The following is a 20,050-nucleotide window of genomic DNA, read 5'->3' as shown; positions in this document are numbered from 1 at the left end:
TACGTTATGAGATTATTCGATGTGCCATAAAATGGTTACATTTATAAATAAGAGCCTTGCATACTACAATTTATTATTCAAATTAGTATTAAATTTTATTTTATTTAACAATAATAACGTGCAATTGCATACATTTGAGTGTATTGACGTTATAGAAATAGTGACTCACTGTCACCTAGCCACGCCCCTTGACTACTAAAATCATAGTAAATTAAAACGCCTGTCTGAACGACTACTTTAACTGGTCAATTTTTACTCAACGTTCTAATTGACTATGATTTAATTAGTCAAGGGACGTAGCTAATAAGAGCGATGTTTCAATATTTTATAACGCGAATAGTGTATAGAACTGATTGAATGTCATCATCAATAACAAATTAATATCATTTCTGACGAGAAGATACAATAATTATGACGACGAAGATAGCATTTTAGTGCGTGAAAGTCAATTGAGAAACTGTTTTATAAATCGACTTAGTAACGTCTGTAGTTTGCAATGGCCGTAAAGGTAGCTGTTATTTATTAATTTTAGTAAGCTTCAATATTATATTACTTATAAAAAATGTTATGCACAATCATATTTACATTTGTAAGAAAATTTTAAATTTTCATACGTAACTAGGTTATAAGGTTAAAAATAAAAATATACTTTTTTTTTTAAATTGATTGCTTTTATTCAATTCCATCCAATGTACAACATTTTCACTTACACCGTAACAAGACATTTTGTTCTGCGCCCACTACCTTATAAAACCTATAGGAGGAAAAAAGACAAATATATTTTTGATATATCCGTCTACTATTTGAACCACACTAATCGATAAATCTGGGAAACCGCAACATACTACACCTTAAGTCTATATTCAATTTTTCAAACAAAAAAAATGTTTGTCTATGGTAATTATCACTACAGCATAAAGGCAAACATTTTAGCCATATAAAACCACAACACTAATTCTCATTTAAAAACCACTGCCTTTTAAAGAATAATGTATTCTAAGCCTTTAAATCGAAAGAAAAACTGTAATAAAAAAAAACAGCATACACTTTCACGTCAACGTGACTAGTTAATCGATGAAATATTAAGATACTGGCAGTTAGAAGAAAAACTACAGAAGAAGTATCTATGACTATATCTATGCTACAGATAACATCATTATATATCGAAGTTCTATGTTCTTTCTATATTTTATTTGATTGATAAACATTAATTGTTCAGAAATAAACAGCCGTAGGGTAACTTATAACTAAAACTATTCACACGTTTATTGGACTTACACACTCAAACAAAATAACATTATTCAAGTGAAGTGATATAATGTCAAGATTATTATGACATTTGGTAATGATAAAAGGGGGGTTGTCCATAAAATACGTTCGCTTTGCTTAGCTTGAGATTTACACAAAGAAAAGTTTTTTTTTTTTTTTTATATATTTCTTCAAAATAAAAATAATCCACGTGACGAATTGTATAGACGGCCCCAAAGTATTAATATTCTAGCTACATAATTTTATATGATTAATTCTACATTGCTTTTGTCTCAATTAGTGTGTAAAGTTACTCCATAACTAATGGATTATTAATTATATTTGATTTTTCTTATTGTTTTCATGAATTATGTTTTAAGATACATGTAATTGCAAGGAACTCACGGACGGCAAATAATCAATTTTAATATGCAATTTTACAAATAATTATATAAATGTATACAAACTGTTCCACTCCTAAATGCGTTTTGGGGAAACTCACAATTTGAAGGCACACAATTAGGAGTCGAACACTCTATATAATAATTGTTTAAACAAATTAATTAAAATTCGTTACTTCCTGTATTAAAAAAAAAAAAAACCATTTGTTTTCATTACTTACAAATTTCGAACATGTGTTTAAAATTTAAATTTTCATAAAATAAATAGTTTTCTGAATATAGGAACTGGAAATAAATAAAATAAGCAAAAAACGAACATCAAAGAAAAAATCAGCATTTGGCAATCAGCATCTAGTTGTGATTTACTTAAAATATTTTGTGAATATTTCTTTGTATTTTTTTTCTAAATTAGTTTAATTTTAAATTTCTCTAACTCTGGAAATTTTGATAAACTACTTCATTATTTATTTATCAAAAATATATGATTGAAATGTTAGATAATCAAGAAAATTACAAATGCAAATTATTCATAAATCGTAATAATACTTGTTACCATAGTCTTTTCAAATAAATAAAATTCACAGAAAATCGTCTTAAAATTAGAAAACAGATGATATAACTCAAATACTAACTTGAGTATGATATTCTTATAATCTAAGATATATTTATTACTCGTTTTTCGTTATTATCTATTTTATTAACATGAATTTTTTTTGGAATATTTTTTGTGGTTATGAAATTAAAAATATATATATTTTAATTCATTAATTACATGTTTCATAAGATTATTATTATTACAAAACAATCAATTTCTGAAATCGTACAAGATTCATTAACTCTTTCGAATGGCTTCCAAGTCTCAAATAGGCTTTCGCCAATGTCACGTTTTTAATTATTTATTTTTTTTAATTAATCGAAGAGACAAACTAGACGTAATCGTTATCGACGACTTAAATCGACGTAACGTTCGCCTCTAGTTCGTATCTCCTTCTATATCCAAAGCACGACACTAACACTTCACAATAAGTAGCAATTAGATTATATTTCTTTTCAACTTTAAAATTTCAATTATTCCGTCAAGCGTAGTGTAAGCCTCGTAACACATTACAAAATTCTGATATAAAATTTTGCAACTACCTTCGTTTCTTTAAAACCGGCCAAACAATAATATTTAAAAAAAATACACTTTTGACGGAATCTGGTCTTTTACATATTTTCAAACAGAAATTCCTTACACACACACACAATTAACGCGCATAATTATTGCAAAAACGACTTTAACTCTTTACAATAAAGTTGAAAATCAATTAACCTAATTAACTTTGACTTTCCCAGTGACTAACTTCGCGTACTCTTCGTAGAAACGCGGGAAGAACTGTATCACGAAGTAAACGAGAGATAGATATGCGATGATAGCAAGTGTCAATATCAGGTCGAAAACTGCTGGTTTTACACTGAAAAAAAAGAGCAAAAAACATTTAGTTACATACATAATTTAATCATTTTTAAAACAAGTAGTGTACCGCGGCTTTTAGGATTATAAGTATCAGTAAAATTTTAATATAATTCACGCCTTGACGGCCTCAGATCGTGAGATGGTATCCTGAGCCTACACAAATAAGGTAAGGTATGAGACATACGTAGGATCATCTCAAACGTATATATATTTAAGTCGGAGACAGTATATGGTCCAATAACAAAGCTTTTCGTTGCATTCGGAGGATGGCAGCACCGTCGGTGAAATACGTCAAGACGATAGACGTTATAATTCATACGATTTAGAAGATTTTTTTTATATAACTAGGTCGGTAAAGATGCGTACAGCCCACATAATGGTAAGGGTGTACCATAGCCTATAGATGCCTGCAACACTAAAAGCATCGCAAGCTCCTTACTCACACAGGAACACAACACTAAAGACTACTGCCAGCAGTATTATTTAGCACACTTTTGAAAATAAAACGAAGATTAGGGTCGTTACTGTATTTTTTTTTTTTTGTTTATCATCATCTTCCTGCCCTTATCCCACTTATGTAGGGTCGGCACAACATGTTTTCCTCTTCCATTCCTCTCTATTATTCGTCACTTCAGTGCTTACTCCTTTCTTTCTCATATCCTCACTCACACAATCCATCCATCGCTTTTTCGGTCTGCCGATCGCTCTTCGTCCTTCGACATTCATCCCTAACATTCTTTTACCGACATAGCGGTCATCCCTCCTCATTACATGCCCATACCACGCTAACCTATTGCTCCTCATTTTCTCTGTCACGGGTGCTACTTTCAAACTTCCCCTTATATACTCATTTCTAATCCGGTCTTTCCTCGTTACTCCACACATCCATCTTAGCATTCTCATCTCGGCTGCGTGCACTCTTCTTTCATCCGTCACTTTTGTTGCCCAACATTCCGATCCATACATTACGACAGGTCTTATGATCGTTTTATAGATTTTCCCCTTAAGTTTAAGGGGCATTCGTGGATCACAAGCTGTTCCAGAGACCTGTCGCCATTTCATCCATCCCGCATTTATTCTATTTTTCACGTCACGGTCTATGTTGCCGTCATTTTGTATTAATGACCCAAGGTAGCGGAAGTCGGAGCAGACTGGTAGGGATACACCATCCAAGGCAATATGGGAAAAACCGGACGAACCGCTGAAATCGCAGAACAAGTGCTCGGTTTTAGACCTACTTATCCTCAATCCCGCGCCCTCCAGTCTTTCCTGCCATTTTCCCAGTCTGCTCTGTACCTCAAGGACATTATCTCCGACAAGAACAACGTCGTCAGCAAACAGCATACACCAGGGTGCTTCCTCCTGTATGTCTGATGTTAGAACATCCATTACCAGGAGGAATAGATACGGGCTTAAAGCCGACCCCTGGTGCAAACCTACAGCCACACTGAACTTGCCAGTTACCCCGGCTTCGGACCGGACGTGGGTGCTAGCTCTATCATACATCGCCTGAACAAGTCGTACATACTTCTCTGGCACTCCTTTCCCTTTCATAGCCCACCACAGAACCTTACGTGGGACCCTATCGTATGCCTTTTCCAGATCTACGAACACCATATGTAGGTCTTTTTGTGCGAGTCGATATTTTTCGCAGAGTTGGCGGAGTGCAAATATGGCGTCCGTAGTTCCCCGGCCTGGCATAAATCCAAATTGGTTCTGTGTGACCTCACATTCTTCTCTCATTCGTCGCGCTATCACTTTCTCCCATATCTTCATGCTATGTGACATGAGCTTTATTCCCCGATAGCTGCTGCAGTCCTGTATGTCACCTTTATTTTTAAAAATGGGCACCAGTGAACTGTAGTACCATTCCTCGGGTATGACCTCTTCTTGCAGCAACTTATTGAAAAATAAAGTCAGCCACTTCCATCCATCCGCCTTCAAAAACTTCCATACTTCCGCTGGTATACCATCTGGCCCAACTGCTTTTCCGTTCTTCATACTCTGCACTGCCATCTTCACTTCCTCTATACTTACCTCTTTCACCATTCCTTCATTACTTCGTACATTTTCTAACACTCCGCTCCATTCATTTTCTTCACTCATCAAGTTATTAAAGTATCTCTTCCAGCGTTCTTTTATTTCCTCATCGTCCGTCAAAATCTTCCCCGCTTCGTCTTTTATACATTTCATATGGTTTACATCTCTTGCATTCATCTCTCTCTCTCTTGATATTCTAAAAAGATTTTTTTGACCTTGTGGGCTCTCTAAAAAATGATACAACTTATCTTGAGCCTTGGCCCTTGCGATAGCGACTGCTTTCTTAGCCTTCTTTTTAATGTTTTGGTAATCTGATCTTTTTATTTTCTTTTCTCTGTCATTTCCATCTTCCACTCTTTTCCATTCTTTGAAAGCATTCTTCTTTTCTTTCAGAATCGTCTGTACTTCCTCATTCCACCACCATGTATCCTTCTCTATCTTCCTTTTCCCTTTCGTTTCCCCTAAGACATCTCTTGCCACACTTCGCACCCACGTTGCCATCTCACTCCAGCACTCGTTTACTCCCATCCCCCCCATATCTCCCATCTCTATCATTTTACCAACCACTCTTTCCCGGAATTCTGCAGCCACCTCCCTATCATCCAATCTATACCATTTCGTTCTAACTGGGGGCTTCGGGCTCTTATTTAAACTCTGAACTTTCAGAGTTAAGTCCAGGAGCAGTAGCCTATGCTGGGAGACGAGACTCTCACTCGGTATTACCTTGCAGTCCTTGGCCGATTTTAGCCTGTTTCTTCTTAAAAGAATGTAGTCAATTTATGATAATGATAAGGTGTTGTTCCCGTTTTTGATAAAATGTGTTGGCTATTGCTAAGTCAAAGGCCAAGGCTGCTTCAAGTAGAGCTTCTCCGTCTCGGTTCCTAACTCCGTAACCTCGGCCCCCATGCACCCTCTCATACCCGTCATTCATCCTTCCCACATGTCCATTAAAGTCCCCCCCAATGTATATTTCCTCACACTCTGGTACTTTCATTATTACCGCATCAAAATCCTCCCAAAATCTTTCTTTCATACTGTCATCGCATCCCGTTTGCGGCGCATACACACTAACGACATTTAAAACCGAGTCTTCAATCAACAGTTTTACTACAATAACTCTATCATTCACTCTTTTCACATCCATCACCTTGTTCTTTTTTTTTTGTTTATATTTCTGATAAAGCTGTCTTCGATATATAGAACCATCTCTGATTGTACTAGATAATCTTGGAACATATATCGGATTAGATGAAATGGTCTGAGTACTCACCTATAGACATAGAGCAGAGCTCGGGTGGGCGAATACAGTGTGTACTCAGGCTCCCGACGGTCTATTGTGTGTGTAGTTACGGTGGCCTCCATATATCGGGACAATGCGCGTTCCAGGGCCCCAGTCACTCCTGACGGATATATTATTATAATATTCTTTATCGTATTTAAAAATACATTTGTAGTTTTGGATTATAAAAAGAGTGCGGGTTTTACGAAAAACTTTTTTGTAATGTATTCTATTTCGTTCTTTCGCCGACACAAACGCACGCACGTGCACTCGCACGCGCACGCACACACAAACACACACATTATTTTACAGTTTAAAAATATTTAGGTACCCATTTTAACCAATTTATTTCGCCCTTTTAACCACATTATAAGCGAACTAGCTGTGCCCGCGGCTTTGCCCGCGTCGAAATCAGTTTATCACAAAGTTTTCCCGGCAAATAAGGAGGTACTATAAGGAGCCTACGTGCCAAATTTCAAGTTTTTGGGTGTTATAGTTTCGGAGATTTCGTGATGAGTGAGTCAACCTACCATACCCCGTTTTAACCCCATAAGGGAGTTAATTTCAAAAATACAATATTTGGACACCTTCTCACCATCTATAGAGCATACATTTTAATTTTCAAGTCTCTTACTTCAAAAACATAGGACTTTCATACAAACTTCCAACCCCCCTTTTACCCCTTTAGGGGTCGAGTTTCGTAAAATCCGTTCTTAGCGGATGTGTACGCCCAATAAGGAACCTACCTGTTAAATTTCAAGCTTGTAGGTGTTATAGTTTCGGAGATTTCGTGATGAGTGAGTGACCTTTCGCTTTTATATATATAGAGATAACGCTTCTGCCTGGAAGGGTCAGAGCTTAATCCACCACGCTGCTCCAATGCGGGTTGGGGGATATATTCCCTACTATGAGTAACGATCGCTATCAGGTGTACATGATAACAACCGGGACCGACGGCTTAACGTGCTCTCCGAGGCACGGTGGATAGACCCACAAGGACTGCACAGTGGTAAAAACTAAATACAAATTTAAATACCTCCGTTAGCTGTAGTTGTAATAATTTGCGGCGCTCGAGGTTGTGACGATAGGTACTTGTACCATTGTCTTATGGCTGCTTCGTCTACACTCTGTTAAAAAATACAATTAAATAATTCATATAAATTTTAGGTATTTCTGCTGGTTAATATAGACAGACTTATAGTCATAGACAAAAGTCCACATAGACACATAGATATAGATATGCAGGCAAAGACAAATATAGATTATACAGTCAAATAACTATGAATAGAAAGACTAAGTTCCGACAAATATATAAATATTTACCAAAGCGTCATCATATAACTCCGAATCCTCTTTATTCTCTTCATTGGTTAAGTTGTAAATATGTGAGGCAAGGGCTCTGGCCGTTGTCTTTATATTGCTTATGAGGTTACGTAGTGATCCTTCCGATGATTTGTCTAATACTGTATTGCGGGATGGGTCTTTGTGACTCTGAAAAGAATAAAAATCAATTTAAGAATTTATTATTTGAGTTTCGCCATCTATAAAATACGTCACACAGTGGTGTAGGGGTTCGACAAAGTTAAACACTGTTTGACAAGGGGTGTGGAGGGGTCCAAAAATTTGTAAGGTCACATTTCAAATTATAATACATCGATAATAAAAAATATTTCGGTCAGAGGGCACGTGTTATTTTACTTAATCAAAATGAACATACGAAAATAAGAGCTATTACAAATAGTATGACATCAATAGACGTAGCATTAATAGCAAATGTTAAAATATACAAAAAAAAAAGATTAAAAAAAAATACAAACCTGCAAAGAACTGAGAGTAAAGGCAGTCATCCGTCTTATGCTGAATCTTTCGTGATGCCAGGCCAGTAGTTCGTCTGCTAGATTTATCTTCTTATGTACAATCGGTACGTTTAATCTTGATTTTATCGACTGGGCAGGCGTTCCAGGCTTGGGAGGCTTCGATACATGCATCGTTAGCGGTCCAGATGAAATTGAATCCAGACACATAACGAATGAAACGTCCTGTCAAGATAAAAATGCAATTGCTTCTTTAACTCTAATTATTAACACATTACTTGAATAAACATTGTTCATATTGCATATATTTCTTTTTAAATTTATGAAATTCTTGTGATTAAATTAGCTTAATCTCTACTTAAATTTTAATTTTGTTTCGTGTAACTCGGCGTTAGTCATTTTATTTAACGGATCCTATATCACTCGTAATGGAAATGGACCACGTTTTCTTACCGTGAAACACAAATTATTTTCTTAAATACAGATAGTCAAACCAGCTTATTACATTGGTGATTTTTTTTTTTTTTTTTTTAATTATCAATCAAATTTATATTGAATTTGTTAACTGCTGTGTGGTTACGGCCGTTAAGAATATAGCCATACCCTTTCTTCCCGTGGGTGTCGTAAGAGGCGACTAAAGGATAACATAGTTCCACTACCACCTTAGAACTTAAAAAGCCGACCGATGGCGGGATATCCATCCAACTGCTGGCTTTGAAATACACAGGCCGAAGACGGGTAGTAGCGTCTTCAGTGCGATAATGGTAGCCCTGTGGTCACTAACCCGACTACCCAGCGTAGTAACTACGGGTAACACACATGAATTCACGCCATTTTTGGCGCGAACTTGTGGAGGCCTATGTCCAGCAATCGACTGCGACAGGCTGAAGTGATAATGATTGAATTTGTTTCCATATTTTTCACAGTAATTAGTACTTTCTGAGTTAAGTTTCTCAACAAAAATGCTCTTATAAGCCTACTTAAAAAATATATTTAAAATGGGGTATATATCATATTTTTAATTTTTAATTTGCGGAACTCGATATTTCGACATTATCTACGAATGTCTTGTAAATAAAACATATTAATTAAATAACTACCTGTAATAAAGATGCATCAGTTGAATCCAATTGTTCCTCTAAAAATTTCTTAGTAGCGAAATAGTTCAATGAGTGCCCGGTCGACATTAAGGCAAAGACTAGAGACGGCCCACCGCGAACAGATACGGATGAGTAGAGACGGGAGAATATTCTAGATAATTCTAGTAACGCCACTGCTCCTGAAGCGTTTGAGTCAGCGCCGTTGGAGAGATCCTGTAATATATTTAATGAAGTGAAACTTCTCTACGCACGCTTGACTCGGGGAGTGAGCTAATGCGTGACGAAGTTAAAGTAAGGCGCAATATAATTCTATGTCTTTTTGCATGTAAGATATCAATTAAGTTTAGCATAATTTTGGTCGGTGGACTCACGTCTGCATTAGGGATACTAAGATAGAATAATTAGGTCTCTTAGTGTAAGCTGCAGTAGTGTAACAAGTAAACGATCAGTAATAAAACTTAAAATCGGAATAACAAAAGCATGGGCACTTTAAGCCTGTGGACATAACTTTATTTAAAAAAAAAAAAAAAAAAAATGCGTGACGAGAGCGTTATGAAAAGCAAAATCGGGCGAAGCGAACAGAATTTGTGAGACATAAGTTAGAGAAGATAGAAAGAGAGTTACGTTTCGTATATTACTGTGGGGCACACTAAAAAAGTTTTACTTCTTCGGATTTAATCGCGGTTTATTAGGTTTTTTACATGCCCATTACAAACGTAGTCAGGGAGGCATGTGTATATAAGCAGTGTGGCTGTAACGTATACGAAACGTCGGTAATGCAAAAAATCTAATAATAAATAAAAATAAAAATAAAAATAAAAAATAAAAATAAAAAAGCCTTTTATTCCATGCATTTACAGAATATTTAACAAAATTTAATTCAAAAATTACATGCTTGATTATTATTTGATTATTATTATTATTATTATTAATATAAATCTAAAACAAAAAATCAACAATCAACAATATAATTAACAATTAACAGCATATAAAAAAGATTCAGTTGTATGTATCTTATAGAAAAATGGAATAATCAAATATATTATAATATAGGTAAATTATTAATATTCAAGTTATTATTATTATTATTCAAGTTATTATTCTATTTATTATTTTAGTTTATTCCTATTATTATTTTAATTAATTCTTTTCATTATTATTATTCCAATTTATTATCATTTATTATTTTATTATTATTTATTATTTTAATTTTTATATGCATGGACCCCTCTCAGGTGAAGGCCTCCTCCAAAGATTTCCACTTGTCTCTGTCTCTGGCGACATAAATCCAGTGCGGTCCAGCGATTTTTTTAATGTCGTCCTCCCAGCGTGTGTACGGTCTACCTACTCGCCGCTTGCCCTGTGGACCGTCCCATGTAGTTATTTTTGATGTCCATCTCTTGTCGTTTAGTCTCGCTACGTGGCCAGCCCACTTGAATTTCAATCTTTGAGCATATTTGACAGCATCTACGGTTTTGGTTAAGCTTCTTATCCTTGTATGACGGATTCTGTGAGATTTTCTTATATTTAGCATACTTCGTTCCATTCCCCTCTGGCACGTTATTATTTTATTCTTGATGTTATTCGTAAATTTCCATGTCTGGCAAGCGTATGTAAGACATGGTAAAATGCAAGAGTCCATCATTTTTCTTTTCACTTCTATTGGCATGTTACTTTTCATTACTTCTCTGTAACTCCAGAACTTATTCCACGTAATTCTTGTTCTGCGCTCTACCTCTAGTTCGTTGCTATTGCTGGCCATTGTTATTTGTTTCCCCAAGTAGATATATTGTTCCACGTACTGCAAAGGTTTATCTTCTAGTGAGATGATTCTTTTAAAACTGTTTGTCATGGTGTTTGTCTTTGTCAGGTTTATTTCCAATCCAACTTGTCTGCTGGCTTTGTGTAATGACTGTATCATTAGCTCTAAGTTGCCGCCGGTTTCAGATAGCAGTACCAAGTCATCCGCGAACCTTAAGTGATTCAGGTATTCACCTTTGATATACAAGCCGTACTTTTTCCAGTCTAATTGTTTTATAATATATTCTAATACTGCAATAAATAGTTTTGGAGATAGCGGGTCCCCTTGTCTTACTCCTCTATTGATGCTGAAATCAGGGCCAGTTGAATCCAGTTTGATTTTACTGACGCTGTTGCTGTATATATTTCTTATTACTTGTATGTACTTTTTTTCTACTCCTTGTTTACTTAGTGCTTCCAGTATACTTGTGTGTGAAATTGTGTCAAAAGCTTTCTGGTAATCTATGAAGGCTATGTAGAGTGGTCTTCGTTTCTCTTGGTATTTTTCAATAATAAGTTCCAGAGTGTGTATGTGGTCTATGGTTGAATATCCCTTCCGAAAGCCAGCTTGTTCTATGGGCTGTCCCTTTTCTAAAGTTTCAGACAATCTTCTATTAATTATAGAGGAGAAGAGTTTGTAAACAGTTGGTAGAAGGCTTATTGGCCTATAGTTGGCGATGTCATTGGGGTTTCCTTTTTTATAGAGCAAGATTATGGTGGATTCCGACCATTGTGCAGGTGTATTCGCAGTTTTGAGTATTAAATTGAATAACGAGGCCAGTGGTGATGCTAGTATTTCGCATCCATATTTAATTGCTTCATTGGGAATGAAGTCTGGGCCTGTGCTCTTCTCCAGTTTTAACTTATTAGCTGCTTGTATGACTTCCAGTTCGCTGATATAGTTTATATTATTTTCTAGGTTTTCGTGATTGTTGTAGGCTTCCTCTTTATTTTCAATTGTCTGTTGTGTATTCAAACTGTATAAGTTTTTGTAGAATTCTGTAGCAATATTTATTATTTCTCTACGGTTGCGTGTTGTTTGTCCTGATTGGTTTAATCCCTCAATCCATACCTTATTTGTTCGAAGTTCTTTAATCGCTTTTTTGAAGCTTTTTCCTTGTGTAAGGTATGTTTGTATTTTTTGATTCCGGTAGTTTTTATAGTCATATTTGATATATTTACTTGTTAGTTTATATAGTGCGCTAAGTTCGTTCTTTTCTGATCTGGATTTGACTGGCTTCTTTTGTAATATTTGTCTCCTTTTTAGTAGCGTAGTTGTCCTCTCTGAGAGAATTTTGTGTCTTGTGTGGGTAGGCTTAACTTGTCGTGCTTGTTGTAGACTGACGTTGATTACATGTAATAATTTGTTATAAAAATCCTGCACTGTCGTTTCCAATTGATAATTAACTATGTTGGATATTTGATGCCTCAGATTTTGGATATAAGCTTCAATTTCTTCTCTCGTTTTTAAAGTACTACTTTGGTTGCTGGTGAATCTGATTCGGCTTTTCTTGGTTTTTTTTAAAGTTATTGTTGCTCTTACCATTCTATGGTCTGTAGAGAAGTTAAGGTTCAGTGTTTCTATATTTAGGAATAACTTAGGTTGGTTGGACAGTATATAATCGATTTCATTTTTGTATTCTCCGCTGGGTGAACGCCAAGTCCACCTGTGACTTGGTTTTTTTTTGAAATAAGTATTTATCACTGAAAGTCTATTTTCAAAAGCAAAATCTATTAACCTTTGACCTCTGTCATTTCTATCCCCATATCCATATATTCCCATAATTATATGTTCATCTTTTAGTGGCTGGCCTATTTTTGCATTAAAATCTCCCATTACTATAAGATTCTTTGAAGAAATCTGAATTGCTGTGTCTAAATTTCGATAGAATTCTGTTATCTCTTCTTCGCTTGAAAGGGTTGTAGGGGCATAGGTTTGTATAATGGTTATGGTATATCCTTGAATGTTTAGGTCAAGCAGAGCGACTCTTTCCGTAAAGCCTATAAATCGTTCAATATAAGGTCGTAAGGATTTCTTTATTAAAAAACCCACACCATAAAGTCCTGGCGTGTGGCCTACATAACATAATATTGTACTATCATATTCTTCTATTTGGCTGCCTATTCTTCTGACTTCTGACAAACCGATGACATCATACTTTATTTCTTTTAGGGCTTCTTCGAGTTCTAATAGTCTTTCATATGAAGACAGTGTCTTTACGTTGTATGTTGCTATGTATAACTTGTTTGTTGATAGATTTCTGGATTTTGGACTAATTTCTAATTGTTTCTTTGGAGGGTGGTGGTCAATCTCTTCCACGGTGACCAGCCGGCTTGGAAGATAGTTTACTGTGTTGTGTTTTTTATTTATTTTGCTTTTGAGAGGGGGAGCTGAATGCTATTGGTTCGGATTATTTTTTGGCAGAACTAGGTTAGTTGCATTTTTATTCGCTAGATAGTTGAGGATCCCCGGCTTGATTATGTTTTCAGAACAACTAGTTGTGTTTTGTGAGGTGCTTGATGCATGTTTGTTTTTCTTTTTTGGTTGAGTTCTAGGTGATGATTCATTGTGGTTATATGCTTCTTGAGGCGATGTCGGGAGGGATCGTTTGCTGTTTCCTGACGTATTATTGCTTTCTTCTTTTCTTATTATAACTAATTTATCATATTTTAATATAGCTTTGTGACCCTTCTCTCTTTCTATTTTTACCTGTTCTTGAAGCATTCTCCTTTTCTCTAAAATATGTTTTGGGTAATCTTCCTTAATGTAGTAGTTAGTATCTTTTAATAACTTCTTTTGTTTGAAAATTTCCACTTTCTTACCAACCGTGGTCAGTGTCATCACAATGGGCCTTGGTTTTTCTGTATTTCTCCCTATTTTTCTGATTTCTTGAATTTCTTTATGATCTACTTTAATTCCAAGATATTTTGATATGAAATTAATAATTTCCGTTTCTAAATCCGAGTAGGAGTAGTGTGAGTTTTGTTCTTCAATACCAAAAAATACAATGTTTCTGTTTCTTGCTTGTTTCTCCAATCTATTTAGTATTTGTTCTTGTCTTTCCAATTGATCTTCTAGGGTTTTATATTTTTGTTCGAGGTGATTTAGTTTATCGTCTAAAATCAAATTCACATTTTCCGTAACTTTTTTTGCAACTTCGTTACCGGTTTCCTTTATTGCGATTTTTTGGTCTTCGAGATCTTTTTGAATTAAGTGAAGGGTTGTCATTATTTCCTCCATTGTTACTCCGACTTTTTATCTCCCAAACACCTAGGAAGTATCTTAAGCTTCACTAAGACTTAAAAGCCTACTTTACGTAATATGTGATATATCTTAATAACGTGTAACAACAAAGAGGGAAACTTAATATTGTAATTATTCTTAATTCTTATTTTTGTTACTTGCGCTGCCCTCTGTTGGTCTAACCAGGCACTAGAAGTTGTTTGATATGTGACAAGCTTTATAGTTTTAAATATTTTTTCTAGATGGCGCTTATTTTATTGATGAAACTAAAATTATGCATCAGATATTACTATTTTCTATAAGTTTTGTATTTCAATAATGGAAATTTTTAATTTGCACATTATTTATCATATTGTTTATTATATATATATATATTTTTTTTTAATTTATTATATTTTATATTTTTTAATTTAATGTATGAAATGTTGCTAAATAGTTCAGTTTTGAGGTATTTTTCACCTAATATTATGCACGTATTACAATTTGTTATTCACTGTTTTCATAATGCTTTTCGATAGTCTCTTGCTTATAGTTCCACAGCACTTATTTTAAATGTTAATCACTGGTTTGTATTTATTTTACACTAAATACGAAGATACTGTTTATCGTGGCGCAGTAGCAACTGCCCAATGCAATGTCAGTATAAAATCGTTTAATAATGTCCAAAATGTCCGCTTCAAACTATTCAAACTATTAACATGTCAAAGTCCTTTCACTATCGATGTCACTTATTTATAATGTACTTACAGTTATTCTTCGATATTTCACTTTTCCATTTCCAGTACGGTATTATAACCACTAATTTGACCTTGCATGTCTGATCTAAAGTCAAGTTGACCCTGTACAAAGTTTACGTACGTGCTAGAACATCTGACCGTTACACTGCATTTTTGAATTGTTAACAAAGTTTTTAGATAAAATACTATTTTGTTGCACTGAAATCAAGTTTTAAATGAGTTATTTGTCTTTGTTTTGATGAATGTTACAGTTTATGCTGTTAAAATGTACTTTTATTTCCTGTTTCACCATTGAAATCGGCTCTCAATCGTCGTCACATTTAGAGTTCAATTGTTGTTTATTTCCACTCAAAAAATCTAATACGCCGCGATAAAATTCGAAAAAGTTGTTTGTTTTTTTTTTTATTAACTAGCCACTCTGACAGATGTTCAGTGTTAGTTAATGTCAAATGAATTAGGTTAAAATAATGGTTATATTTCCAGAAATTTTACCTCAGCAAAGTATTAGAAATCTTTAGAAAAGTATTCAGTTAGAATTAATTCAACGGCTTAACGTGCTCTCCAAGGCACGGTTGGGTGACCCACAAGAACAGACAACTAAACCAAAAAGAAATATTTGTACACATACCATCTGATAAATATCAGCCGAGTGGGAATCGAACCCGCAAACCTTCATTGTTTTAGGCGACTACTCGCACGACTACACCACAGCGGATATTTTTAAATAATAAGAATCCATGAATCCCATAGTATAATTGTATAAAGAATTATAAAAAATATTATTGTATGAAGAAAAAATATTGTGCGTTTGGGTGTGTATGTGTTTTTTTTTATAAACAAATAATTTACATACTGTGTAAAAATTACAATTGCCTACTAATTTAAGTCATATAACATTTTATATTAATGTAACTCGTTCGTATTGTTAATATAGCATTGATGGATGGTAAGGGGACTTTGAATATGGAAAACCGTAAAAATTTTCGTCTTACCGGTATGACAGCAGAGGAGTCATAATGTGCAGCAATAACTATAGTATTTGGTGTCGCAGATCGTCCGACCAGTTTCCCGTGAATAGTTACAGGTTTGGAGTCCAACCTTTGAGGGTTTGGTGCTGATACAACTGTAAAAACAAAAGTAATGTCTCATTTCATGACGACGCGTTGGCGCAACGGTAACAACACTGGTTTGTGGCTGTTGCGCTGGCGGTAGCGGGTTCGATCCCCGCACATGACAAACGTTTGTATTGGCCATATGGATGTCTGCCGTGGTCTGGGCGTTTGTGCTTGTGTATTGTGTGTGTTTCCGAACCCCCCCACACAGACAGAGAGTGTGAAGCATTTATTTATTTACAACTTTTACTGCTTTGATGTTTTGGTGTGAGTGTTGTGTAAATATTACATTGTTGTATAATATATATGTAGGAATGAGGTCATACTAGTTAATAACAATGTGAGGTAGCACAAGATAGTTATTAGTTATGATATTAATATATATATATGTATATGTGACAATTAATTCGTTTCCACAAATTAATTATCAAAAGCGGGAGAGGTTAAGGGATTTAATAACATATATGGCAAAACAACATTTGCGGGGTCAGCTAGTACTTACATAAAATACTTGTTTCATAAAACTACATGTCTTACATTGTGTTACATTGAGTAAGTATATGTTAATAAAATGTTAATGTTGATGGTTGAAGAAACATAAATACTTGGAGTTTTAGTCACCATAGTGCCAACAAGAATATAAACTCAGATCAGAAATGCCTATCCAGATTGACCCCACCACAGATAGCATCAAGGCATTAGTTCCAACTGTCAAAGAATTATTATCACTAGCCTAAAATCTGGCCTTTGCAGCAGTTAAAATATTTGTTACCATTCTGCGGGATGTGTCTTTGTAAATGTCCCACTGTGCCTAAGAGTCGGAACTGATAGCTTAACATGCTGTTAAGCTGTTGGTTACGGTTGTTATCAAAAACACTAAATAGTGATTATTACTCGTAGTAGGGTATATACCCAGGCCCTGAAAACTTGCAGCTCCGACACTTCCTAAACGGAGAAATAGGTAAACGCCCAGCAGTGGGCTGTTTTAGACTGAATCAATTGATCAATGAATCACATAAATATCTGCCCCAAGTACAGCTTATAATCCTGTGACCTCTGATGCTAAAAGGTCAGGCTAATCGTAAGCTGTTATAAAATTATTATCAAAATCAAAAAGCTGCTTTATTCATGTAGGCTTCAACGGCACTTGTCATGTTATTAATTATATTTGTCTCAATTAATAAATGCTATCGATTAGGGATGTAGATTCTACAAAGAAGAATAGGCAAGAAACTCTGCAGTTACTATTTAAAAAAAAATCGTAACATCTTGCACAAAATACAACATCACTAAATCACACACTACAGCGCCACTAATCCACATTCAAATTATTTAAAAATAATTACCAATCTGATATCCATTAGATGAAACAGTATTGAACATAGCTTCCAAAGCCGTTCCAGATTTATCATCAGTGATAAAACTGTGTTGCAAATCCTTGATAATGTCGTCAAAGTCTGGTGTCCACTCTGCAAAATATATGGGAATGCTGATTTCCTGTTGCATCATTGCCATTTCTAAGAGTTTGATATGCTGTAAAAATGAAAAAAGAATATATTTTAACTGGATGACTCACAGAGTCTCACCTATGTTTACTTTTAATATATATACTATAATTTTGCATTATATACTTTCTGATAAGGTTTTCTAATAAAAAATTTTGGACACAAGAATCTAATAGGACAAAAAAATTGTTGTATTAATCAAGTGGTTATTTTATTCTGTTAGTGATTATTTTCTTTCTTTCAAACAGTCAACAAATTATTTATTATCAAATATCGAAAAAAAAAAATTGCAACAAACAATTTAGTTCTAATTTCAATGAAAATGCCTGCTTTCAGGAGTTTCCTTTAATAATCTTTAAATGCAGATTTATTAAATAAAGGAAGGTTAACTCAATCATTCATAGATTTATAGAATAATGTGTATTCTGAAACAATTAAAATTAAAGAAAGATATTTTAGAAATTCTTACCAACTTAACCCAAAAACCTTATGCTAACTACATCTATAATTCTTCAATGTCATAAAATATTTTAATTATTTTTATCATAATAAATTATCAAACCTCTTTCTGTTCATTGGTAAGTACTGTATCATTTTTTGGCAGTACGAGTAGAAGAGCTCCGGCCTTGCTGCGTATTTCAACAAATTGGTCGATTGTGATGTCCTGGATGCGGGCGACGACGCAGTGACGGGACATACTCCAGGTAGTCAGGGAACGGCCTTCAAGGTTGAAGCTTGAACTGCGGCAACCTAGAAATATAATTAAAATTATTATTGCCGTATCATTTGTATTCTCATTTACATATTTAATCTAAAGGATTATATATTAAATCTATAGGGTTGAAAATTCAATAAACATGATTTACACTTAGTCTACTCATTAAAAAAAACTGGGACAAAATAATTGTTTATTTTAAACACAGATACAAAAAGAATACAACATAATTTTAAAAAGTTGCATGTTAATGAGGATAAATTTTAATGTACTAATGGTGCGTAAAATTATACGTCCTAAAAATCCTAAGTAATTCTCATTGCAATTGTACTTAAACATGAGTGAAAGAATAGCTAAATTTTCATTTCTTATGCCTCCATTAAATGGCTTTATTATTTAGGCTTGATTATTATTATTTACATTACTGTACAACATCTGAAAGATTTGAAGTCAGATAAATACTATCATTAAATAAACATCTCAATATCAAAGTAGGTTTATTAAATTGGGAGTCCATAGATAAGGGTTTTATTTAATAATTCAAAAAATATAACCTCAAAGTCAAACGATTTTCAATATTATAAATGAGAAATACAATAATATATCATTCTTACCATGGGGCACGGTGTGTAGATCATACTGTTGCATTCTATACACAGAAAATTCATGGGAAGCGGCGACGGGGTTCGCAGGCGACATTATAATGAAAATCGGAAAAAATACGAGTAAATAATAAGGAAGATATCCCCTAAATATCTCAGAAAACCCGTCCGCTTGGTCCAGCCACATTCTGGCAACTGTTTTGTGTTCACTTTTAAATGGATTTTACACAAAATCAATTATTATCAATAGAATCCCATTAACGAAACCTTACGTGTGATATGTCGGTCAATGACATTTGCGTGACTTGACAGAGAGTGCATAATGCATTACAGAAATCAAAGATGTCTATGGTCGTGAACTACATTCCGTTTCAAGCGGCTTTGTAAAGATTTATTTTATAATTTAAAATGTTCAGTCTTAACACAGGCACTTACAAAAGTCAAATTTTATAAGTTAATTAAAGTATTTAAGTTGCAGATTTTAAATATTTGGAGAATCGCTTCATTGCACAAAAAAAAAACTCGATCTATTAGGCATATACCACTGGTGTTTTTAGATATGATAACATAAAAATGACACACAATACCTGTTTCTTGTCATCTAGCTATATACATTATAAATATAACTTGAATTCCAAGTAAGACAGGATTGTATAGGTTATAAAGTAGACATTTTTAGTTAATATATATATATATATGTATATATAATAATAATAATAATAATATATATATATATATATATATGTATGTATACGGTCGAATTGAGTAACCTCCTCCTTTTTTGAAGTCGGTTAGTACGAATAGCCTAAGTTACTCCTTATTACATCAGCTATCTGCCAGTGAAAGTCCCGTCAAAAGTCCGTTCCAGAGATTAGCTGGAACAAACAGACAGACAAACAGACAAAAATTGTAAAAAATGTTATTTTGGTATATGTACCGTGTTTATATCTGTATGCATTTAGTAAAAAGCGGTTATTTTAATATTACAAACAGACAC

General features: G+C 34.2%; 1 protein-coding gene across 1 annotated transcript; it reads right to left on the bottom strand.

Moving 5' to 3' along the window:
- Positions 1-2,401: 2,401 nt before the first annotated feature.
- On the bottom strand, positions 2,402-19,240 carry LOC123661874 (nicalin-1). Its single transcript, XM_045596812.1, has 10 exons — positions 19,066-19,240; positions 18,299-18,486; positions 17,578-17,764; positions 16,112-16,242; positions 9,339-9,551; positions 8,242-8,463; positions 7,748-7,915; positions 7,461-7,551; positions 6,416-6,545; positions 2,402-3,103 (listed from the first exon to the last, which is right to left on the bottom strand). The coding sequence occupies exons 1-10, from the start codon at positions 19,238-19,240 to the stop codon at positions 2,962-2,964; spliced, it is 1,647 nt and encodes a 548-aa protein (XP_045452768.1). The 3' UTR covers positions 2,402-2,961.
- Between the last annotated feature and the right edge of the window lie 810 nt (positions 19,241-20,050).

The sequence above is a fragment of the Melitaea cinxia genome, chromosome 17 (assembly GCF_905220565.1).
Source record: "Melitaea cinxia chromosome 17, ilMelCinx1.1, whole genome shotgun sequence".
Taxonomy (NCBI): Eukaryota; Metazoa; Arthropoda; class Insecta; order Lepidoptera; family Nymphalidae; genus Melitaea; species Melitaea cinxia.
This window is presented reverse-complemented; position numbering and strand designations above follow the sequence as displayed.